An 18,347-nucleotide genomic window follows, 5' to 3' on the forward strand; every position below is an offset into this window, starting at 1 on the left:
GGTCTTGGAAAGAAGAGAAATTGGAACTAAATTGCGTTGATTGCAGCTGCACATCACACTTTTAATTTTGTTTTAAATTAACTTATTATTGAAAAACAATTACCTATTCCTGAACACCTCATACACAATTTTTTGTGCAAAAATGTGCACACAGTGACATTTTCAGCTGGTGTGCGATGACCCGTGTGGTACTGGAAAAAAAAGAGATTTTTAATACAGCTTACCTGTAAAATCTTTTTCTTGGAGTACATCACGGGACACAGAGCGGCATATTCATTACTATATGGGTTATATGGAGTACCTTCAGGTGATGGACACTGGCAATCTCAAAAACAGGAAGTGCCCCTCCCTATATAACCCCCTCCCATAGGAGGAGTACCTCAGTTTTGTAGCAAGCAGTATGCCTCCCAAAATGGTCCCCAAAAGAGGGGTGGGAGCTCTGTGTCCCGTGATGTACTCCAAGAAAAAGATTTTACAGGTAAGCTGTATTAAAAATCTCTTTTTCTTTATCGTACATCACGGGACACAGAGCGGCATATTCATTACTATATGGGATGTCCCAAAGCAATGCTTACAATGAGGGGAGGGAGAACATCTTCCTAAGACAAAAGGATTTAATTTAGAGATATACTCAAATCATAATAAATCCAACTTAGTTGAGAAAAAATCAATTTTTAAATTTAACTCAAAAGGGAGCCCCCCGGAATCCGAGGGTCTCAAACTGCAGCCTGCAGCACTGCCTGCCCAAAGGCTGTATCCGTATTCCTTCTTACGTCCAACTGGTAGAATTTTGTAAACGTGTGGACAGAAGACCAGGTTGCCGCCTTGCAAACTTGAGCCATAGAGATCTGGTGGTGTGCTGCCCAGGAGGCGCCCATGGCCCTAGTAGAATGAGCCTTTAATGATAACGGAGGAGGCAACCCTTTCAAGCCGTAGGCCTGAGTGATTAACTGTTTAATCCACCTCGAGATGGTGGATTTTGCAGCTGCCTGCCCCTTCTTGGGCCCATCCGGTAAAATGAACAACACATCTGTTTTCCGGATCTTCTCTGTAGCTTTAAGATAGGCCTTCATGGCCCTGACAATATCCAAGGTATGCAGCAACCCTTCCTTTCTGGAAGTAGGTTTAGGAAAGAAGGATGGTAATACCAAATCCTGGTTTAGATGAAAACTGGATATAACCTTTGGTAGGAAGGAAGGATGAGGGCGGAGAACGACCCTGTCCTTATGCAAAATAAGATATGGTTCCTTACAGGATAAGGCTGCCAGTTCCGATACTCTTCTGGCGGAAACTATGGCGACCAAAAATACTAACTTCCTTGTCAGTAAAACCAAAGGAATTTCAGCCAACGGCTCAAAAGGTTGTTTCTGTAAACTTGACAGAACAAGATTTAGATCCCACGGACAAAGCAGGGATTTAACTGGAGGATTAATACGTAAGACCCCTTGAAGGAAGGTCTTAACTAGCGAGTGGGTGGCCAGCGGCCGCTGAAACCACACTGACAAAGCTGAAATCTGTCCTTTGATTGTGCTTAATGCCAGTCCTTTATCCACTCCTAGCTGGAGAAAACTTAATACTCTATCGATGGTAAACTTGCGAGAAAGCCATCGCTTGGACTCACACCAGCCTACATAGGCCTTCCAGACCCTGTAATAAATCACCCTAGAGACCGGTTTCCTGGCTCTGATTAGGGTAGAGATTACTTTCTGAGACAGACCTCTACCCCTGAGAATCAGGGATTCAGCTTCCAGGCCGTCAAATTTAGATGCCGTAAGGCAGGGTGGAGGATCGGACCTTGCGATAGCAGGTCTGGCCGTAGAGGAAGAGTCCAAGGGTCTCCCACTACCATCTTTAGGATTAGTGAATACCATGCCCTTCTGGGCCATGCTGGAGCTACCAGGATGACTGGTATGTGCTCCACCCTGATCCTGCGCAGCAGGCGGGGTAGTAACTGGAGCGGGGGGAAATACATAAAGTAGTCTGAACTGATGCCAAGGGCAAACCAGCGCATCGGTTCCGCAGGCCATCGGATCCCTTGAGCGGGATATGAACCTGTCTAGCTTCTTGTTGAGTCTTGATGCCATGACGTCCACGTCCGGCACTCCCCATCTCTGGCAGAGTGTCTGAAAGACCTGTGGATGTAGAGACCATTCCCCCGGCAACAGAGTCTGGCGACTTAAAAAGTCCGCCTGAAGGTTGTCCACTCCTGGAATGAATATCGCCGATATGCAGGGCACATGAGCTTCTGCCCATAGGAGAATCAAGCTCACCTCTCTCTGAGCGGCTTGACTCTTGGTTCCCCCTTGGTGATTTATGTATGCCACTGCCGTGGCATTGTCCGATTGAATTCTCACCGGGAACCCCTGCAACTTGGACGTCCAAGCCCTGAGGGCTAGTCGAGCAGCTCTGAGCTCCAAGATGTTGATGGGCAACTGCTTCTCTGGCTTTGCCCAAGTGCCTTGGCGAGTGCAACCATCCAAAATTGCTCCCCAGCCTGTTAGGCTGGCGTCTGTGGTTACTATCTTCCAAGCCACTGGGCTGAAAGACTTCCCCTTTAGTAGATTCTGAGGGTCTAACCACCAACACAGACTTTGTCGGACTCTTGATGAGAGCGGCAAAGGGATATCTAAGGCCTGTGGCCTCCTGCTGCAGGCTGACAGGATGGCTGCCTGCAGGATGCGAGTGTGGCTCTGGGCGTACGGTACCGCCTCGAATGTGGCCACCATCTTGCCTAGTAACCGCATACATAGGCGAACAGTTGGTTCCTTCTTGCTTAGAACCAGTAGAATTAATTCCTTGATGGCTTTGACTTTTATCAGAGGCAGAAACACCCTCTGTTGTTCTGTGTCTAATCTCATGCCGAGATATTCCAACTGTCTTGTGGGCTGGAATGCTGATTTTTCTCGATTTAGGACCCAGCCGAACCTCTCGAGGTACTGAACTGTGAGGGCCACTGCTTGTTTCAAGCCAGGAGACGAGTGATCTATGACTAGGAGGTCGTCCAGGTATGCTAGGATTGTGACCCCTTGAATCCTTAGATTGGCTAGGATTGGAGCTAGGACCTTCGTGAACACCCGGGGGGCCGTAGCCAACCCGAAGGGAAGCGACATGAATTGGAAATGACGTAGAGCCACCGAGAAGCGTAGAAATCTTTGATGTGGCTGGTAAACTGGAACATGAAGGTAAGCATCCTTTATGTCTATGGATGCCATAAAATCGTCCTTCTGAAGTGCGGCAACTGCTGACCGCACGGATTCCATCCGAAATGAGCGGACCTTTAGGTATGCATTTACCATTTTTAAGTCCAAAATTGGCCTGACATCGCCGTTGGGCTTTGGGATAATGAATAGGTTGGAGTAGAAACCTAGCCCCTGTTCTTGGACTGGTACCTCTACTATTACCTCCTGAGAGAGTAGATGATTCAATGCCGCTATTAATGCGGCTCCCTTCTTCGGATCGTTTGGTACTCTTGACTCCTGAAAATGAGGAGGAGGAAACTTTAGGAAGTCTAGTTTGTAGCCTGTAGCCACGGAGGACCGTACCCATTTGTCGGGAATGCTGGCCTCCCAAACCTCTGTAAAGAGACGCAGTCTTCCCCCCACCTTCGAGGGTGGGGGCGCCCCTTCATAAGGCCAGCTTGGGGGCTGGCTTTGCTGGCTTGCGAAACCACTGCTTCTTGCCTGCGCCGGCCTGTCCCTGCGACTTGTTAAAATTTGATCTTGCAGGAGGCCGTCGATACTGTTTGGTATTGGAGGGCCCCTGCCCAGGGGAGTACTGTCGTTTAAACGCAGGCCCCCGAAACTTCTTTTTGGTGGGCAAAAGAGTACTTTTTCCGCTTGAAATGGTCTGGATGTATTTGTCCAGGTCTTCTCCGAAGAGTCGTCCTCCATGGAAGGGGAACCCTACCAGGAGCTTCTTGCATGGGGGCTCTGCCTCCCAGCTCTTTAACCATAAGAGTCTTCTCATATGGATAAGGGATAATGATAGACGTGACGCTTGCTGGATCGAATCCTTAATCGCATCTACCGTAAATCGTATGGCCCTAGGGACGTCCGAAAATTCTTCTGCCTGCTGGGCAGGAATAAGTTTAAGCATCTGCTTAGCTTGATCCGATAATGCTTGCGCAACCCCAATTGCAGCCACAGCTGGCTGCACTACTGCCCTTGCAGTAGTGAAGGAGGTTTTAAGTAGCGTTTCCAAGCGTTTATCAACCGGATCCTTGAACACCTGTATGTTTTCTACAGGGCATGTTAAAGACTTGTTAACACATGAGATGGCTGCGTCTACAGCCGGGGCTGCCCATCTCTTGGAAAATTTCTCTTCCATAGGATATAAGGCAGAGAATCTCTTTGGTGGTACAAAGATTCTATCTGGCTTGGCCCAATCTTGGAACATAACTTCCTCTAGTAGAGGATGGATCGGAAAAACCGCATTGGTTTGAGGCGCTCTTAGTGAGCCCAAAGCTGAGACCGTTGATACTTGGAGATCTGGTACTGGCAAGTTGAACGTCCTATGGACCAAGTCTGTTAAAACTTGAACCCACCAGCTCTCCCCTTGGGAGGCTGCGCCAGATTCCTCCGTACCCGGATCCTCGATCCCTGAACCTACTTGGTCCTTGTCCAAGAGGTCTTCCCATTCCTCTGCGGAAGGGACCTCCTCATCTGAGGGTTCACGCTCGGGCGACGGAGATCTATTCCGTTTTTTTGCCCCGCATAGCCTTGGCTATCATTTTTTCCATTCTTTTTTCCATCTCCTTTAGAGAGGTGGACAGTACCTCGTCCGTGACCACCCTAGGGTTGGACTGACCCGTGCCAGCTCCAGCCCCAGATCCCGATGGTCTCACCAAGGCTCCTTCTGGGGAAAGTAGCGGTAAGACTTTGTCCGAGACCCCGGACCCTCTGGGGGAATCCCCACCTTTTGTACCCTCCGAACCAGATGCCATGGTACAATACCGAGGTACGCCCGCTACTTAATGGTGTTTGGGAAAATAAATAGTTGTTGCCCACAAACCCTTTCTGGGGTTAATCTTGGTTTGTTTCTTTTTTTTTTTTTTAAACCAAAGAAAGAAAAACCATTCTGTCCCCCTTTAGTAGCATTTGCCAATAAAAACTGCTGAAAAGAAAAAGAAAAAAGAAACCCTATCTTTAGGGTGAAAGACAGTCTTTTTGAAGACTGTAATACTTTTCTTTGGCCACTGTGTGTCCTCGGCGCCCCACTCTGCCGCTCTGGTCCTTCCTCTCTCAGTTCCAACACATCACTGAGCTGGGAACTCTTTTGGAAGGGCCGCCCCTTCCTTTTACCTACGGGCCCGCCCTTCCCCTTCAGAAAAACGGCGCGAAATTGCGCCCATATCACGGGGACGCGCGCGCGCACCCGCCGGCGGGGGGGGGGGGGAGGCCCACACGAGGAGGTCAGAGGCTGATCCTGCCGTCCAGGCCAGGATCCACAGAGCGCCATTTATTTTTCTGCAGCAACCGCCTGGACCTCTCTGAGCAGGCTTGCAGGTAAGAGCATTCACTCTCTACATAAGAAACCTCAATAGATTCCCAGGGGCTTCTCTTAAGAGAATTGTCACTATACACACAGGCCCTTTTCAATGCTACTAGCACCAGTTGCAATACTACCAGGGAGGTCACAATTATGGGGATTATACACATATAGAGTCATCCTATCTTAAGATATGTGACTCACCTTGCCAGATGCAGCGCATAAACCATAGGCATGTCCCGCTGTGACCTTCCCCCAGACAAAACCTGCTGCGAACCAAGTTCCGCAAGTTTCCCCTTCACTTACCTGCTCCATGCCGCAGGACTTTGCACAGCAAGAGGTCCAATCTTCCCCCATCTCCGTGGGGCGTCTAGACCTTCAGGCCCTGGGTTCCTATGAAGGATCCACTGTCCTGGGCCCATATAGCACCCTGGCAACAGAAACATTAGGCCCCCAAAGGTTTCTAAGTTCTGGGCCCAGAGTCCAGCTCTCTGTGACAGAAAGCATTATGGGCTATACCCCAATGGTTTGGGGTCCGGTTGCTGACCACTTTAGCACTGAGGCCTTTGGACAGAACCGGTTAGCCCACCTTAATCCCAAGGATGTGGAGGCAAGCTAAACCATGACCAACACCTAAGACACTGGCGTAAAAACTGAGGTACTCCTCCTATGGGAGGGGGTTATATAGGGAGGGGCACTTCCTGTTTTTGAGATTGCCAGTGTCCATCACCTGAAGGTACTCCATATAACCCATATAGTAATGAATATGCCGCTCTGTGTCCCGTGATGTACGATAAAGAAAATGCAGTGGTGTGAACCAGCTACATCAGATACATTTTGCCCTGTCTTGTGTTGGAGGTGTGGTGGGACTGTGCTGAAATGGCCGCATCTTTAGATGAATTATAAAAGTAAATGTGTTGGGGTAGTGGCACCACTACCCCAACACATTTACTTTTATACTATCTTCCTTCCTTTGGGGGACAGACTCAGGGGGGCAGCAGCCTATAACTCCAGTCCCAGCGCAGGTTCTAATTCTTTTATCTTTAGATGAATTATGCCTGTAGTAGCCACTGTATTTACTGTAAACAGAACAAACAAAACTGTCATGTTGTGCTGAAAGAAGTCAGCTTTTAACAGAACTTCAATTGCACATTAAAGCAGTGACCTATCCCTTATCAGACATCTGAGCTGGAGATTATCATTAGACAAATTGGGGCATAAAGCAAGTTACCCTGCTTTTCTCTTTTTAGAAAACCCATATTTCTCTGCAAATCAGTTTACCATATTAAATATTTATTTTCTTAAGTAGAAAAGCCTGTCCACTGCCACCAGGCTGCATAGAATGTCTTGTGTTCTTTTTGTAACACTAGTGGCCTGACAAACCCCCTATTGAGTTAGAGCTAGAGGTCTCCAATAAGCAAGGAGAATGAGTTTTGCTGATTGAAGAGTGCTACCTCTGTTTCAGCCAGGCGTCGCATTTAACCTCTGCAGAGAAACTACTGCTTCCACACAGAGCGCAAGTATACTAGCAGGAAGACAAGCTTTTCTTCTCAGGATGTAGCTGCCATCCAATATAAATTGTAAAAACACCTTTTGTTTTGATGTACCTGGAATATATCCAGCTGATTTAAATTGAAAGGTCAAATGAGCTTTAAAATGACTCCTGGGCTCTAACATATTATAGCTTACTTTACCTCTAAATCAAAATGTGGTCTTTCCTAGAATATTTTTAACTAATGTTCTCATGGCATTCTCATTGGAAAAGATTAGTCTTAAAGTCTTCGAACGTCTTTGTACTCTGCTCAGTTAGTAAATTAGGGAAAACAAACTAGATGTAATGCTAAACAGAATAATTTAAAACATAATTACAATAATATTGTAAAAGTTTTATGAATTCATGGATTATGAAACATTACTAAAATCAGTACTTTTTCATGATAAAATGTAAAACTTAAGAATTCATAAAAACATCATAAAACAATGCTTTGCACTCATAATTATGGAGCAGCTTCTATTTACAGCACCAAGCTTCCCTTATTGCGCCTGCCTTACTGAACCAACCTTGTGGTACTAGATATTAGGGCTCCTTACAAAAGGTACCTGGGCCATCCTCCAAAAATCAAAACAAAATTAGAAGGTTAATGGGACCTGTGATGGAAGCAGATTTAAAAATGTGTTGCCATTCATTTTAAGTGGCAGATCAGATTACAATCAGTACTGTACACATTAGTATAGAGTTGTATATTTAAATGTCAGTTACTAAGGGCCTGATCCACAAAAGGGATACGCCGGCGTATCTACTGATACGCCGTCGTATCCCTGTTTCTATCTATGGAACTGATCCACAGAATCAGTTTCTCATAGATAGGCAGAAGATCCGACATGTGTAAGGGACTTACACTGTCGGATCTTAGGATGCAGTACCGCAGCCGCCGCTGGGGGCATTTCTCGTCGAAATCCAGCGTCGGGTATGCAAATTGGCACTTACAGAGATCCACAAAGCTTTTACGCTTCGTTTTTTCTCCGTAAGTATTAGTTTGCCGTCGTAAAATTAGGGCTGCTTTTACAAAGTGTAAAGTTAGTACACCATGTAAAAGTAGACCCTTCTTTCCCGCGACGCTGTCAAATTTCTTTTTAAAAATGTTTTTTCCCCGCCGCATCTTTTTTTTTTCCCGACGCAACTTTTTTTACCCGGCGCGATTCACAAAACTCGGCGTAACGTAAAACCGCGCAAAGCACGTCGGGAAAATAACGTCGGGAGCATGCGCAGTACGTCCGGCGCGGGAGCGCGCCTAATTTAAATGGGACTCGCCCCATTAGATTAGGAACGCCTTGCGCCGGACGGATTTAAGTTACACCGCTCAAAATTTCTAGGTAAGTGCTTTGTGGATCGGGCACTTAGGTAGAGATTTTGCGGCGGTGTAACTTAAATGGCTAAAGTTAAGTTACGGATGGTTTTTGTGGATCAGGCCCCAAGTCTTATGCATGTAATTTATTAATAAATATACACACATTTTACAAGTACAAAATGTGTATTCACCATAAATGCATGTTTTGTTTTGTTTTTTTATCCTTACCGAAGAAAACGCTCATACAGATGTCCTGATGCAACGGAGAAGATATTTAGTACATCGGTTTTCTTGCCTTTAACATCTGTATTCACTGCCCCTGTAAAACTGAACAAGAAACAACCGTAGATGAAGAATGTTCTGGGTGAAAATGCCTAAGTTTTGAGGAAAATGGCTATTGGCACGCATGCCAATTTATTACAAAAGCTAAGCAGAGAACTTAAAGGGTCTTGGAATTATAATGCAAGAAAAGTGTGATGCTCAGCTGCCACTCACATGCACACATCTCCACAGAAAAAAACAAAAAAAACACACAAAAAAAATATATGGGATTTTGTTCATTTCAAGTGGGTTTTACATTCCCATATACGTATATTAGGATGCAAAGATGGAAACAGGTCATATGCAGGTCAGAAGTGGTCAACTGTAATTCAAATGCACCCGTCACATTCTGAATGATGTGATCTCAGAAGAGTCTCAAACCATTTCATTGACACAATTCCAAAACCTGTGAAGACAGCCCATAGAAGAACAAACTTTGTTAAAAATAATATGATTGGTTTACATACTGTACTATACAACACAAGTATTCTTTCAGAAGTGTATAGTTCCACTGTAAGAAGCGATTACCGGTATATTTCCCCCCAAGATTCTGTATGGTCTTAACATACAGTATGTCATGGGAGTTTATTTCATGAATTACGGCCATTAAAACATAGTATCAATATTGTATGTGCTTGTTGGATTTATAGAAGTCTATAAGTACTGTAATCTATGTAATAATCAGAGAGCACGGTTTTCAAATTAATGCAAATTACACTTGAACGTGTGTGTACTATTTTACCTGTTGAAACAATATCTTGCTTATATTAATTTAATGTGCCTCAAAAATATACAAAATAGAATAGTAAACTGGAGTGGGAGCTTTTTTGTCCTAGATCTGGAATTGTTGCTTGCAAACACCACCAAATCTATTACACTATAATACATATGCTATTAACCACTTGCTTACTGGGCACATATACCCCCCTCCTGCCCAGGTGAAATTTCAGCTTCCGGCACTGCGTCGTTTTAACTGACAATTGCGCGGTCGTGCGACGTGGCTCCCAAACAAAATTGACGTCCTTTTTTCCCCACAAGTAGAGCTTTTTTTCGGTGGTATTTGATCGCCTGTGCGGTTTTTATTTTCTGCGCTATAATAATATGAGAAATATACCATACAAATGCTTTCTCCACAAATACATTTTCCATTGTACTGCTCTATTCACTAATGGTTAATAAACAATTTCACCTTCTATAGCCCTGCCTTATAGCCCATTAGACTGCAAGCTCTTTCACCTTCTGCATTCCCACTTAAACCTTAATAGATTATAGGCTCCTCCACCTCCGGTTTCCTACCTTGTATCATAATAGATTCTAAGCTTTTCTACTTTCCGTGTTCCCCCTATACACCTGAACGCCGTGCGGGAAACCCATACTGCGTTAAAAACGAACTGGGCATGTGATCTGCTGTGTGTGTCAATGTATTCCTTACAACACCCCAAATGCAGATCACAAACACAGTGCATTTTCCTGCACCAGACTGCATGGTACTGCAGTATAATTCGATTCATTTTTAAAAGCAGCACATGCCCTACTTTTGATGCAATCCAGTGCAATTTCAGCCCATGTAAATGCATAGGCTGAAAATAGCACCACACTGATTCACACAGGAACACGGCCTGTGTTCCTGTGCGATTCAGGTTTTAACCGGCCCTAATAGATTGTGAGCACTTCTACCTTCTGTAAACTATCTCATACCCTAATAGATTGTAAACTCTTGAATTTTCTGTATTCTCCCTTACGCTCCAATAGATTGTAGCCTCTTCCATAGCTTCCATCCTTCCTTATACACAAATAGATTGTTTACTCTTCCATGTTTTGCATCCCCCTTATATAGGGTAGCCACCCGTCCAGGATTCACCTGGAGTCTCCTATTATTACTCTGTAATGAAGTTCCCCATGCAGCAGTCTCCCTCCCTGCCTGCACTGCTCGATGCTCTGGCCGAGTCTCTGGTGCTGTGTAAGTTGTGTGGTGACACATTACAAGGCGACTGTGTGCTGTGAGAGGGGAGAGACGCGCCAGTGCCTACTCCATGCAGACACGCAGCCTCAGGCTCTTCCCCTCTGCAAGCCGAGCATGTGACCTGTCCGGACAGTGGAAGGAACAAACAGAGCCTGCTGTGCGAGCAAGGGGGACACTGACGGCTGGGTGAGTGCAGAGGTGAAGGTCTTTACTTTCCTGCAGTTCAGTCCACAAGCTCTCCAGTGTGGGACTTGTCATGCTGGTCTTTCCAGCTGATTGAAGATCACAGTCTAGTTCTCCCTGCAGTCCCATCCTGTCATAATTACTTCATTGTCCAGTGCTCACTCAGTAGCCTTTATCCAATATCTTCTTTCTTCTCCTGTGGATTGCTTTGATTTTTTTGGGGGTAATTAAAAGTCCACTGCCCTACTGACACGCCCCACCGACACTGTCCTCTGCCCCACCGACACCGTCTTCTGCCCCACTGACTGACAATATCCACTTTTAAGGTAGGCTAGGTTCATATTTTAACTGTGACATTTCTTTTTATTAATCTAATCATATTTTATGGGCACACAAATGCTTTTGTTTTATTTAACCATGCCACTTTAAGTCCACTCCGATTGCCACTGTTAACACAATTTGGCCACAGCCACTGTTCACTGCAGCACGCTATGCATGCCCCCTTACTACTCTCCTAGGGTAACGCAAAGGTGTCCCAAGTCTCTTACAATCCTATAGTGTATACTACAAAACAAATTGTTGTGCGCTGCTAAAGTGTTCAGGTTTGGCTTGACGAAAAGGTGGCAAACCTACCCTTATACCTTGACATACTGTAAACTCTTCTGTCTATCGCTACCTTAGAGGTTGCAGTGTGACAATGGTGATGTGCTTATGCTGGATCATCAAATTACCTTGACAAATTCTCCCCAACTGGAGTCCCTATAATACACGACCATGGAAGGATTCACAAAGCTAAGCTCTCTACCATCTGCACACACACTGTAGGGGTATAGAATGTTTGGAGCACTGCTGTCTTCAGAATGAAAGTGAGCCTGAGAAATCAAACCACTGCAGTGCAAAATCATATTCGAGCTATAAAAAGTTCAAAAAGGCACAAGTAAAAGCCACCATATAGAATCACTGCTTTATGGGATTTTTAGTTTGTAATACAGATAAGAGATCTAAATACTTTTAAACTTTTTAGTTTAGTGAACAATTTTACTTATTTTCACAATGTGCAATTTTCCTTCAACCACCACAGCATGAACTTTACTACGATGATCTATTAAACCTGCAGTCAGATATTACATTTTAAATGGCAAGCCTTATTAAGGCAACAGTATACATAATACCAGTTACAGAATTTAATGAGTAGATTTACAATGTCCTATCAAAGTAGAAATCACTCCTAAACATTCCCAAACAACATATTTTTCGAAGTAATGAAAGAGAAATAATAATCAAAATCTTGTTACTATGGTCCATTAGCAGTTTTATATGTGGATATATTTAATTACATTGGATGCACAATGGAAATAACCACAAAATCTAATTAAAATGTTATGCTGCATTTAATGTTCTATTTTATGCGCAATCATCTGATTTATAGTGTTTCAATTATACCCTATTTTTAAAGGAATGATGCAAAAAAGTAATGGAGCTTAGGAATATTTTTTTTTTAAACTTATAAATGTGAAGATTCCATAATGCATAATCACCAGAAAATGACCTGCAGGTTTTAAATTAACTGTCCATCACAACTAACCAACGATCTTCTGTGGATGTAGGCTGCCTCAAATCCTCCTCTCTCTTCATGTAATTCCAGACAGACCTGATAATGTTGAGATCCGGGCTCTGTGGAGGCCCAACCATCACTTCCAGGACTCCTTGTTCCTTTTTACACTGAAGATCATTCTTAATGACATTGGCTGGATGTTTGGGGTCGCTGTTCTGCTGCAGAATAAATTGGGGGCAATCACATGCCTCCCTGATGGAATGGCATGATGGAATGGCATGATGGATACATTCCTGCCTGCACTTCTCAGCATTGAGGACACCATTAATACTGACCAAATCTCCAAATCCGTTTGCAGAAATGCAGCCCCAAAATTGCAAGGAACCTCCACCAACACGCTTTACTGTTGCCAGCATACATTCATGGTAATGCTCTCCAGCCCTTCGCGCACAAACTGCCTTTTGCTACAGACAAATATTTTAAATTTTGACTCATTAGTCTAGAGCACCCCAGTTCCTATGTTTTTGTGCATAAGACACAAGGAAACAAGGCTAAGTGACTCAACTTTGCACTAAAACATAGGAACTGGGGTGCAGAAAAATGGCAGCAGATGCTCTGGACTGAGGAGTCAAAAGTTGAAATATCTGTCTGTAGCAAAAGGCAGTTAACGTGCAAAGGGAGGACATAGAAAGGAGTGTGATTGGCCTGAAATTTATAATGCAGCAGGACAACGACCCCAAACATACAGCCAATGTCATTAACCACTTAAGACCCAGACCAAAATGCAGCTAAAGGACCTTGCCCCTTTTTGCGGTTCGACACTGCGTCGCTTTAACTGACAATTGCGACGTGGCTTCCAAACAAAATTGGCGTCCTTTTTTTCCCACAAATAGAGCTTTCTTTTGGTGGTATTTGATCACCTTTGCGGTTTTTATTTTTTGCGCTATAAACAAAAATAGAGCGACAATTTTGAAAAAAATGCAATATTTTTTACTTTTTGCTATAATAAATATCCCCCAAAAATATATAAAAACGTTTTTTTTCCTCAGTTTAGGCCGATACGTATTCTTCTACATATTTTTGGTAAAAAAAAATTGCAATAAGCGTTTATCGGTTGGTTTGCGCAAAATTTATAGCGTTTACAAAATAGGGGATAGTTTTATTAAATTTTTATAAAAACATTTTTTTTTACTACTAATGGCGGCGATCAGCGATTTTTTTCATGACTGCGACATTATGGCGGACACTTGACACATTTTTGGGAGCATTGTCATTTTCACAGCAAAAAATGCATTTAAAATGCATTGTTTACTGTGGAAATGACAGCTGCAGTTTGGGAGTTAACCACAGGGGGCGCTGAAGGAGTTATGTTTCACCTAGTGTGTGTTTACAACTGTAAGGGGGTGTGGCTGTAGGAGTGACGTCATCGATTGTGTCTCCCTATAAAAGGGATGACACGATCGATGTTTACACGCGGCTCTCCCCGTTTTTCAGCTCCGGGGACCAATCATGGGACCCCAGTGGCAATCGGGTCCACGGGTCCCGCGGTCCCGGATCTTCGGACCCGCGACCCACGGCTGAGTACATGTACAGGACGTACCTGTACATACATGTGCCCAGCCGTGCCATTCTGCTGACGTATATGTGCAGGAGGCGGTCCTTAAGTGGTTAAGAATAATCATCAAGTAAAGAAGAACAAGGGCTCCTGGGTAGTTTGCCCCAACAGAGCCCTGATCTCAACATCATGAAGTCAGTCTGGGATTACATGGATCTGAGGCAACCTACATCCACAGAAGATCTGTGGTTACTTCTTCAAGATGTTTTGGAACAACCTACCTGCTGAGTTCCTTAAAAAACAGTGTGCAACTGTACCTAGAAAAATTGTAGAATTGATTGATGCTCTTTTAAAAAGGCAAAAGGGTGGTCACACCAAAAAATGATTTGATTTGGATTTTACTCCTGTTCATTTACATGGTATTTTGTTAATTGATAAAACGTAACACTTATATTTCTGAAAGCTTTCATAATTTACAGCGTGTATATATATACACACATACACATACATATATAAATACATTTTCCTAAAATGTATTATATTTTATAATGGAAGTAGTGTAAGCACCTGCATTTAACTTTCTATCAGTCTCTTGCAGGCAAAACAGCAGAGTGCGGAGTTCAGATTGGGGAATCAGTTGTGTAGCATTACAAGAAGCATGCTGCTAGAAGGAAAAAGCAGCATAAAATACTCAGTCTGCTGCTGCTTCTTTCAATGACCAGTCACAGGGTAGGGGTTGGGGAGGAGACCTATAAGTGTTAACATACTGCAGCAGTAAAAAATTAGGTGTGGGCTAAACTGTGTGGTAGGGCAACTGTGTAACAGGATGGACACATATACAAATCGTTTGGCAGGCAAAAATGTTCTCTTTTACATATGCAGTATATATAGATTATCTATATATAAAAATATATATATATATATATATATATATATATATATATATATATATATATAGATTATCTGAGTTTAGCTTTGATTTTAACTGTCTGTTACCTAGTAGGCCACGTAAGTGGTTTAACCTTCGAATGTAAGCTCCCTGAGGGCAGGGACTGATGTGAATGAAAGGTACAAGAAGCTTTAAAAAAAAGTAGTGTAGGACATTTAACACCTTTTGTTTTGATGCACATATTTAGCAGATTTAAACTAAAGGCTCAATTGGGCTTTAAAGTGCCAGTTAGAGCTTAGTGAACACAGCAACTCCCCACTAGTGTATTCACTGTATGATTTTGAGATTCAAAAAAGATGCACGAATCACAAGTTATATATTTTTTTGCATGATTATATTAAATCTGCTGATAGTATCCTGTGTGTTTCAGTGATATAGGACACATTTGATTATTCACAAAAAACGTCCAAACATCTGAAGTGCAACGCGCTTTAATCTATAGCAGGGTTCTCCAAACTTTCTAAATAAAGGGCGAGTTTAGGCTTTTGGGGGTCCAGACTGTGGTCAGTGTGAGTAGAAAATGCCCTAGTGTGTGAGAAAACAATACCTCATCATTGGTGTCCATGGGAGGATTAGTGCCCCATCATTCGTGTCAGTGGCATGACTTAGGCGCCATTATTGATGTCAGTGGGAGGAACAATTCCCTTTATCATTGATGTCAGTGGCTGTAATTATGGCCAATTGTTGGTGTCAGTAGGAGAAATTGTTTCTTATATAAGTGGCAGAAGTGGTGCCCCAAGGGCCAGACAAAAGCAAGCAAAGGGCCACATTTGGCCCCCGGGCCGCAGTTTGGAGACCACTGATCTATAGCAATGGGAGTTCAGATTAATGAAGTGATTAGACTGAAAGGAATTCTTATTGGCTAGCACTCTGCTCTTTATATATACCTCATTATTGAATTCCACAGGCCTGTCTTCTCTTCAGACTCACTGCTCAGGAGATCTGCATGTATCTGGTCAGGTTTCTTCTGCACCTGCAATAAAAATAAGATCAGATTGTACTTTCTATTTGGAAAGACAATTCAATAAAAATGATGTGAAAAATAGAGTGTGCTTAGAAATAAATATTCTAGGACTCAGGCCGAGTACTCACGACAGGACATGTCCGATGAAAACGGTCTGCAGACCGTTTCCATCGGACATGTCTGGCCGGGGACTGCCCGGGGACTTCTGTTCGATGGCTATACACACCATCGAACAGAAGCCCGCGCGTAAACATTACGCGGGGCGTGTCCGCGGTGTCGCCGCGACAATGACGCGGCGACGTGGGCGGGCCGCCTTAAAAATGCTTCCACGCATGCGTCGAAGTCATTCGACGCATGCGAGGGATGCGGGCGGCAGGACATGTACGGTAGGTCTGTACAGACGACCGTACATGTCCGGGCGGACAGGTTTCCAGCGGACTGTTTTAAAACAAGTCCGGGAAACAGTTGTCCGCTGGAAACCTGTCCGATCCGTCCCAAAATGGTCCGCTCGGGCCAACACACGGCCAAACATGTCTGCTGAAACTGGTCTGCGGACCAGTTTCAGCAGACATGTTTGGTCGTGAGTACGGGGCCTAAGACTAACCTTTAAAAATATATCCTGTTTTTTTCGTTTGTTATTCTATGATATTCTAAGGTCATCTATTGGCATTAAAACTTTCCAAACATCACTTGGCTATTCCTGTAGCTAGAATTCTCAAGTTTTACGATTAGTAGCTCATGGTATTCAAACATATAGTGCAATTAAACGTGTCTCAACAACAGTAACAACTTTTTGTAAGCGCCTTATTTCTTTCATTACAACTGTAGAAGAAAGAACTGTATCCATTATCTACCAGATGGCATGACAAACCTGTCTGTTCACTATATGTATAAATGGAAAAAAAAGTAACAACAACAAGTGAGAATGTGTGTGTGTTTACCAAATGGCAAGTTATACAGTATATACCAGTGATGGCGAACCTTGGCACCCCAGATGTTTTGGAACTACATTTCCCATGATGCTCCACTACACTGCAGCGTGCATGAGCATCATGGGAAATGTAGTTCCAAAACATCTGGGGTGCCAAGGTTCGCCATCACCGGTATATACACTGTAAAGTAAATATGTGTCTGTCCATGAACAGAGCTAGAGCCCCATAATAATCATTTAGGGCAGTTTTAGATTGTATTCCTCATCTGACAAATACCTATCTTAAAGTTAATCTGTGCTTTGCTTGTGCAGGGCAAAGCAACAGTTTCACTTAAAGTGTTACTAAACCCAGAACCCTGCATTCGCTAAAGCTGTTCTCCCGCAGTACACAGAGCATGGAAATTAAAATTATTTTAGTAAATATAAACTGCTAAATACCATTTCTAATCAGCGGTTTATAGCAGTCTTGTGACTTCTGTCAGTGTCTGGTTAAAGCTTGTAGGAGGAGTTTTCATTCTACTCCAAGTGTCCTATGAGGCTTCAGGACCCCTAACTCTGTCTGGACAGTGCTGATTGGCCCTGTGCTGATCACATGCACTCTCCCAAGAAAACAAAACAAAAAACTCTCTAGCAAAACACACCAAATTGAGCACATGCAGAGTGCCCCCAAGGCTCTGTTCTATCAGCAGATAGATTGGGGACTGTGGAAGAAAGAGGGGATCAGAGAAGATGGGCTCAAACAGCCCTTTTGCGCAATACAGAGGTTTTTCACAGAGGAGTTTCACAGTAATATAACAAACATGCTTTACTGCATGTACAGACTGATTTTACTGTTGTGGGTTTAGTAACACTTTGCATGCTGATTTCTACAGATGCCTACATTTACCTTCCCTTTTCTTCAGTGCCACTTCATTCAGCCACCAGCTGAAAAGACACGTTACTGAAGTCATTACTTCCACAGTGCTTTAAAATAGGTCACATGCTCATCCCTATCCTTACATACCCTGTATTTCCTGGTGCTCTTGGTGAGGTATGAAGCAGTGGAATACAATGTAAGTAAATGCTAATGGAAATGGGACAGGTCAGCAATTTACTTCTCCTGGTAAAGCTTTAGGCTGCAATCCATAACCTACAACAGACTGATCGTTGCAATACAATATATTATCTCCAGAGTAAACACTATATAGCATGGCTCTAAGAAATAATCTGAGAAAAAAACTCAATTTTCTTGCTTTTTTTGCACAAGAAAAAGAATGCTGTGATAAAGAAACTCGCGTCAGTGCACTTTTCATCAGGCTATGCAGGAGTAGTTATAGCTATGCTGGTTATTTGCACAGTTAAGACAGGAATACAAAGCTTCAAAAGTTGGTGCTGACATGGCAATTACTGCCACCAACAGAATAAAGCAAGCTATATTAGTCTTGCGTTATCAAATGCTCTCTAAAAAGAATATTCTGACAGTATAATTCTGTAACGGTCACCACCGTTTACGATATTCCCATTCCATCGCCTCACAACAGCTTATCCGACAGTCCGACAGACATCAGACACGATCAATCTCATTTCCCAGAATAACGAGACAAGCGCTGT

At 43.5% G+C, this 18,347-nt stretch overlaps 1 protein-coding gene across 3 annotated transcripts in view; it reads right to left on the reverse strand.

Annotated features, from left to right (window-relative positions):
* Positions 1-18,347, reverse strand: part of UGGT2 (UDP-glucose glycoprotein glucosyltransferase 2) — a 446,216-nt gene that overhangs the window by 63,788 nt on the left and 364,081 nt on the right. For all 3 annotated transcript variants that reach the window (XM_040336106.1, XM_040336105.1, XM_040336104.1), the window contains exons 31-32: positions 15,750-15,835; positions 8,565-8,663 (exon numbers count right to left, since the gene is read on the reverse strand). In XM_040336106.1, the coding sequence (XP_040192040.1) occupies positions 8,565-8,663; positions 15,750-15,835 (185 nt within the window). The remainder of the gene's footprint in view (positions 1-8,564; positions 8,664-15,749; positions 15,836-18,347) is intronic.

The sequence above is a fragment of the Rana temporaria genome, chromosome 2, assembly GCF_905171775.1.
Source record: "Rana temporaria chromosome 2, aRanTem1.1, whole genome shotgun sequence".
Classification (NCBI taxonomy): Eukaryota; Metazoa; Chordata; class Amphibia; order Anura; family Ranidae; genus Rana; species Rana temporaria.